The 7,533-nt window shown below is 46.5% G+C and overlaps 1 protein-coding gene across 4 annotated transcripts in view; it reads right to left on the bottom strand.

Annotated features, from left to right (window-relative positions):
• Nucleotides 1–7,533, bottom strand: part of TK2 (thymidine kinase 2) — a 38,233-nt gene that overhangs the window by 22,901 nt on the left and 7,799 nt on the right. For 3 of the 4 annotated variants that reach the window (XM_017508032.2, XM_017508033.2, XM_017508034.2), the window contains exon 4: nucleotides 4,981–5,034. The exons of the other annotated variant lie outside the window; for it this stretch is intronic. In XM_017508032.2, the coding sequence (XP_017363521.1) occupies nucleotides 4,981–5,034 (54 nt within the window). The remainder of the gene's footprint in view (nucleotides 1–4,980; nucleotides 5,035–7,533) is intronic. 4 annotated transcript variants of the gene reach the window in all.

The following is a 7,533-nucleotide window of genomic DNA, read 5'->3' as shown; positions in this document are numbered from 1 at the left end:
AAAAATTAGCTGGGCATGGTGGTACACACCTGTAATCCTAGCTACTCAAGAGGCTGAGGTAGAAGAATTGCTTGAACCCAGGAGGTAGAGGTTGTGGTGAACCAAGATCACCACACTGCACTTCAGCCTGGGTGACACAGTAAGACTCCATCTTAAAAAATAAAATGACTTTTATCAAAAAGGCGATAGGTGTGGAGAAGGGGGAACCCTTGTACACAGTTGGTAGGAATGTAAATTAATACAGCCAGTATGGAGAACAGTATGAAGGTTCCTAAAAATACTAAAAATAGAGCTACCATGTGATCTGGCAATCTCACTACTGGGTATATAGTCAAATGAAAGGGAATCAGTATATTAAAACTCTATCTGCACTCCCATGTTTGTTACAGCAGTATTCACAATAGCCAAAGCATGGAATCAACCTAAGTGCCCATCAATGGATGAATGGTTAAAGAAAATGTGGTATATATACATATATATACAAATATTATTTAGCCATAAAAAAGGATGAAATCTTGCTGTTTGCAATAACATGGTTGGGACTGGAGGTTATTAAGTGAAATAAGCCAAGCACAGAAAGACAAATATCATATGTTTTCATTCATATGTGGGAACTAAAAAAAAATGGATCTCATGGAGATAGAGAGTTGCTGGGTTTGGTGGCTTAAGCTGTAATTCCAGCTACTCAGAGGCTAAAGCGGGAGGATTGCCCAAGACCAGGAGTTCCAGAGTATATTACTGGTTACTAGAGGCTGGAAAGGGTAGGGGAGAGAGGGGGATGAAGAGAAGTGATTAATGGGTACAAATATATGGTATAATAGAATAAATAACACTAGTGTTAAATAAATCGGTAGGGTGACTATGGTTTACAATAACCTGTTGTGCATCTCAAAATAGCTAGAAGAGGCCAGGCACAGTGACTCATGCCTATAATCCCAGCACTTTGGGAGGCCATGGTGGGCAGATCACTTGAGGCCAGGCGTTCGAGACCGGACTGGGCAACATGGCAAAACTCTGTCTCTACCAAAAATACAAAAAAATTAGCTGAGCACAGTGGCACATGCCTGCAATCCCAGTTACTTGGGAGGCTGAGGCAAGAGAATCACTTAAACCCAGGAGGCAGAGGTTGCAGTGAGCCAAGATCATGCCACTGCACTCCAGCCTGCGTGACAGGGCAAGACTCAGTCTCAGGAANATGGGTACAAATATATGGTTGGAGAGAAAAAATAACACCTAGTGTTAGATCGGTGGGGTGACTATAGTTGTAATACTTTACTATACATTTCAAAAAGGCTAGAAGAGAATAATTTGAATGTTTCTAGCATAAAGAAAAGACAGCCAAGTGCAATGGCTCATGTCTATAATCCCAGCACTTTGGGAGGCCCAAGGCAGGAAGATTACTTGAGCCTAAGAATTCAAGGTTACCGTGAGCTATAACTGTGCCACTGCCCTCCAGCCTAGGTGATATAGCAAGACCCTGTCTCGAAAGAAATAAGTTTTAAATTTCAAAAAAAAGTGAAGCTCTTTAAGATAATCTGCAAAATAATGCTTTGGTTTGAATGAGTCCCCCAAATTTCATGTGTTAGAAACTTAATCCCCAATGTGGCAGTGTGTAGCAGGTGGGCCTTTAAGAAATGATTGGATCATAAGTGCAGAGCCCTCATGAATGGATTAATCTATTCACGGATTAATGGGTTATCTTACACTGGTGGCTTTATGAAAAGAGGAAAAGAGGCTGACCTAGCATGCTCAACCCCTCACCATGTGACATTCTGCACCACCATGGGACTCTGAAGACTCCCCACTAGCAAGAATGCCCTCACCAGATACACCCCCTCAACCCTGGACTTCTCAGCTATCCAAAATGTAAAAAATAAATTCCTTTTCTTTGGAAATTCAAAAAATAAAATCGCCAAGGAACATGCATTCAAGTCCTTCAATGAATGGTCTTTGAGCCCTCTGTAGTCTGTTCTCTATCCAGCCACCCAAGTGAGTCCCTGAAACCTTAATCAGTTCTTGCCACTCCCCGGCTCAGAACCTTCCAATGGCTTCCCATTGCATTTGGAATGAATTCCAAACCCTCACCATAGCCCACAAGGCCTTCTCTCATCCATTCCTCAGCCTACTCAGGAGACTGAGGCAGGAGAATTGCTTGAACCCAGGAGGCAGAGGTTGCAGTGAGCCAAGATCGTATCACTACACTCCAGCCTGGGTGACAAAGTGAGGCTCCGTCTCAAAAAAAAAAAAAAAAAAAAAAAAAAAAAAACCTACTCTGGCCTGCTCAGCTTCCAATCACATAAGCTTTGTGTTTCTTAAACAGGCCAAGCATGGTCCCACCTCAGGGCCTTCTGCCTAAACACTCTTCATCCAGATACCTACAGTGCTCACGCCCTCAAGGTTAGGCCTCTGCTCTAATGGCACCTTATCATAGACACATTCCCTGGTTATCTCATGTAAAACAGAAGCCCACCCACCTACTCAATCACTCTGTATCCCCTCTAGATGCAAAACACTTCATGCTCGAGCGTACACTTACTAAGAAACCTGTTCTGTTCTTTTCCTCATTTTTAATTTTACTTATTTTTATTTCTTTTAGAGAAGCGGGGTCTCACTAGGTTGACCAGGGTGGTCTCAAACTCCTGGCTTCAAATGATCCTCCTATCTCAGCCTCCCAAAGTGCTGGGATTACAGGCATGAGCCACCACTTTTCATTTTTCTCTTGGTGCAAACTAATGAAACTCCAGTGCTCTTCATTGAGAACTGCAGGCTTCTCTAACTGCAGTTGAAAGAAAATTTCATAAAGGCGAGGAGAAACACTGCCTTTTGCCTGATAGCTGCAGAAACAGTCACCCTTCTGCATCAGAAAACCAATTCAGATAAAGAGACGAATTAAGATTTTTCACAAAAGCATCGATCTTGCTTTTGGTCTAGAGTGGAAACTTGTATAAAAATAGCTACTTCTATTGCATTTTTTATTAGAAAACTCTCATTGGATAGGGTATCTGTACCAAGCACACTGATTTCTGAGGCTGTGATTCTGTCCTGTGAAATGTCACCTATGATCCCTAACATCTGCAACTCTAGTGGTCTTACTTCATAACCCAGCCCGGTTCCCCCTTGGCTGCTAGAGAACAAGAACGTCTCAGAGGTTTCTTTATTATATCAAAAGAAGACGCCTAGCATTCCATCTTCTCCCATGTGCACAGAGGAGAAGTTCTTGTCTCTGTAGGATTCTTTATTCAAAGACTGAGAGGTTTTGCCTTATTTAAGAAACATCCTTTCACCTGCTTTAGTTTTCTTCCTAGCTCCTATTACCACCCACCGGATTATATGTTTGTCTTCTGCCTCCCCACACTGGAATATTAGAGGCAAGAGAACAAGGGCTTTGAATTTCTCTTTTTTTTTTTTTTTTGAGACGGAGTCTTACTCTGTCACAAGGCTGGAGTACAGTGGTGCAATCTCAGCTCACTGCAATCTCTGCCTCCCATGTTCAAGCAATTCTCCTGCCTCAGCCTCCCAAGTAGCTGGGATTACAGGCATGCACCACCACATCCAGCTAATTTCTGTATTTTTAGTAGAGACAGGGTTTCACCATTTTGGCCAGGATGGTCTTGATCTCCTGACCTCGTGATCCACCCACCTCGGCCTCCCAATGTGCTAGGATTAAGGCATGAGCCACCGCGCCCAGCCAAGGCCTTTGAATTTCTCATTGCCATATCATCCAGAAGAGTCTGCCACATGGCTGAAATGCATGAATATTGGTTGATTGAATGGATGAATGCACAAGCTCATACTAAGTGCTAGGCAGTGTACCTAGGTTTTAGCAAATAACAGTGAGCAAAGTAGACACAGTCCCTGCTCCTAGTAGAACTCAGAGTCTAATGAAACACATGGGCGATGCCAATTGTGTTGCTAAAAATCAGGGGGCATGGCCAGGTGCAGTGTGTCACACCTGTAATCCCAGCACTTTGGGAGGCTGAGGCGGGCAGATCACAAGGTCGGGAGATCTAGACCATCCTGGCCAACACGGTGAAACCCCATCTCTACTAAAAATGCAAAAATTAGCTAGGCATGGTGACACATGCCTGTAGTCCCAGTTACTCAGGAGGCTGAGGCAAGAGAATCACTTGAACCCGGGAGGCAGAGGTTGCAGTGAGCCGGGATTGCGCCATTGCACTCTGGCCTGGTGACAGAGTGAGACTCCGTCAATCAGTCAATCAATCAATCAACCAATCAATCAATGGGCAGCACAGGCTTCCAAGTCCATTTACTAACTGTGTGACCTCAGGCAACTTATGTAAGTGCAATTGCCTAAGCTGAAAAATGAGACTAATAATCCCTACATCATGGGATGGGAGCTCAGAACCAACATCCCTTTTTAAAGCTCTCTCTTGCAGGACCCAGATTCTATCCATCTCTTTCAAGCAGCCGGAGCAGAACCTCGAAATGGGGAAGGTGAAGGAAGGGACGCAGCATACTACAGCCCCTGTTGCTAGGTTCGGCCTTGGGAAAGCAGGTGGGCGGCTTCCAGGTAAGCCAGAGGCAGCCCCTGTTACTAGACAGGGCTAAGTTGCAAACCCAAGTCAGGGGTCCACCAAGGATCCTGGTTACTTACAGATAGGACTTGGAGGGGTTAGCACTGGGAAGCCCTGGGTTTTGATGTGTTTCTTATAGGGGAGGGGAGGGCTGGAACTAGTAACAAGAAATGGACACGCCTAGTGGCTAAGATCAGCCACTGGGAATAGTATGGGACAGCTGACAGGAAGTCCCTGGGCTCTGTGCACAGCCACTCAGGCCTCAGAGATCATTGACCTCAGAACACCAACATGCTACCACTTTCTGTTTGTCCCTCCCTGGTCTTCTCCAACTCAGCTAAGAGCACAGAGGATGCCTGGGCAGGCTCAAGCTCCGGCAGAGGCATCATCATTCTCAGGTGCTTAAGGAGAAACCAGGAGTTCATGAAACCAGCAACCCACTCACCAGAGGATTGTGGCCACGGACATTTCTCCACTTGGACACGGGCTCCGTTAACACCTGAAAGGAAAGAAAACATCAGAGCTGCTGTTCTTCCATGCCGAACCCTGTAAAAATGTGTGAGTTTGAGGGGAAAGCGAGGAGAGAAGGGAAAAAGAGAGAAAGATTATCCAAATTTGGGTGGCCAAGGTGGGCCAAAATTGCTGAGCAACCTCTGTGAGGTCACAACTCTATCCATCCCTGTACTAATGTGCCAAGCACAGGTACGTCCTACCTCTCTGTTTGCGCTGGTAGCCTCCCCAAGGTCAGGGCTGGCTCTCTCCAACCCTCTTTTATGTACTCTATCCCAGCTCTGCCTGCCCACCACATCAGGTTGGCAGGTGGGTGGGAGAAACCAGGAGGGACATGAGACAGAGCTGGGCCTTGGCAGGCCACCTGCCTCCGTTTCCCACCTTGGATCACTGCACTGGGTACACTGGCTGCTGAGGGTCCACGTTTCTTTAGTATGCTGTCTCACTGGTTTGGAGGCATTCTTTCTCTCTGGTCCTGTTTGTACCTTTTGGAATGACTGCCAATTTCTTCAGCATCCTGTGTGTTTTCAGACACATATCAGATCCCTGCCGGGCATTTCTAGAGCCTCCATCTGTGGTCTAGACACACAAATCTGGGACAACTACAGACTCTGCAAGAGCCTTTCTGGGTGTGCAGGTATGTGCCAGAAGAGATTTAAATGGTGCTCTTGGGGCCAAGATCTTCAGAGTGTCAGGATCCATCTGGGAACTTTCAGAGTATATGTGAGAAGGGGCCATAGGTGACAAAAGACCAACTGCAGGCAACACGTAGAACTCTTGAAAAGTAACCACCCTGGCCAGGCACAGTGGCTCACACCTGTAATCCCAGCACTTTGGGAGACCGAAGCAGGCAAATCACTTGAAGTCAGGAATTCAAGACCACACTGGCCAGCATGATGAAACCCCATCTCTACTAAAAACACAAAAATTAGCTAGGCATGGCGGCACATGCCTGTAATCCCAGATACTTGGGAGGCTGAGGCAGGAGAATCACAGGAACCCAGGAGGCAAAGGTTGCAGTGAGCTGAGATCACGACGCTACACTCCAGCCTGGGTGACAGAGCAAGACTCCATCTCAAAAATAATAATAAAAGAAAAGTAACTACCCCCACCCTTCACACCTCTAAGTCTTTGCTCACGTTGTTTCTTCTGCCCAGCATTCTCACCCCATTCTACTTCACATCAACTTTCATCACATGGAAAACTCCTATACACCCTTCAAAATCCAGTTCAAATATGTCTTCCTCTGTAAAAAGTTCCCTGCCCCTCGAAAACTCCCTCTCCTTCTAGCTCTTCTTCCCAGCCCCTAAGTAGCATACATAGCACCACTCAGGCACACGAGAGGCTGGGTCACAGGCAGCCTTGCTCCCCGGCCCGGCTCAGGGGTGCTACATCCATAGCACTGTCACCCAACAAACATTGATTGAGTGCCCACTGTGTGCCAGACACCCATGCCAGGCACTGAGAATACAACAATAGCAAAACCAGCCCAGCCTCTGCCTTCCCCTTTAGCCTACCAGGGGAAGCAGACGTTACTCAGATAATCACAGAAGCCAACAAGTTTTCAAACCCCAAGAAGTGATATAAAAGAGAGGTACAGAGGGGCCAGAGGATCCTCCGTCAGGAAGCATAACCTCGCTGGGAAGGTCAGGGGACACAGAGCTCAGATCTGAAGGGAGAGTGGTCTTCCTAAAGCCAGCAAAGCTCTTTGTCCCATAGAAGAACCAAACAAGGGTGTGGCCCCTGCCAGACACCCTAGGCTGGGATCTGGCTGTACCATACACCAGCCAAATGACCCTGGACAAGCCACTTGACCTCACTGAGCCATGGTTTCCTCATCTGCAACTGTGGTAAATATGGTACCTACTTCAGAGGAACTATTCTTGTGAGGATGAGATCATTTATCATTTACAATGAACCCTTCACACAGTGCTGGACAAACAGCATTATACCCATTGCATGTTAACTGTCATTGTTGTTAATCAGCTCCAAGGTCTTCAGTGAGACTATAAGCACTTCTAAAGTGCCATTAAGAGTCCTATCACTCAGGGCAGGGGTCAAGAGTCCCCAACACCCACCCTTCTCCCCAGGTTTGATGATCTATGAGAACTCACAGGACACAGCACACAGTCATACTCACAGCAAAGATGGATTACACCGAAAGGACACAGAACAAGATCGGCAAAGGAGGCCGGGCACGGTGGCTCATGCCTGTAATCCTAACACTTTGGGAGGCTGAAGCAGGTGAATCACTTGAGGTCAGGAGTTTGAAACCAGCCTGGCCAACATGGTGAAACCCCATCTCTGCTAAAAACACAAAAAAAATTAGCCAGGCATGGTGGTGGGTACCTGTAATCCCAGCTACTTGGGAGGCTAAGGCAGGAGAATTGCTTGAACCTGTAAGGTGGAGGTTGCAGTGAGCCGAGATCGTGCCACTGCACTCCAGCCTGGGCAATAGATCGAGACTCTATCTCAGGAAACAAAAAAA

Source organism: Cebus imitator, unplaced genomic scaffold (genome assembly GCF_001604975.1).
Source record: "Cebus imitator isolate Cc_AM_T3 unplaced genomic scaffold, Cebus_imitator-1.0 Scaffold385, whole genome shotgun sequence".
NCBI lineage: Eukaryota > Metazoa > Chordata > Mammalia > Primates > Cebidae > Cebus > Cebus imitator.
This window is presented reverse-complemented; position numbering and strand designations above follow the sequence as displayed.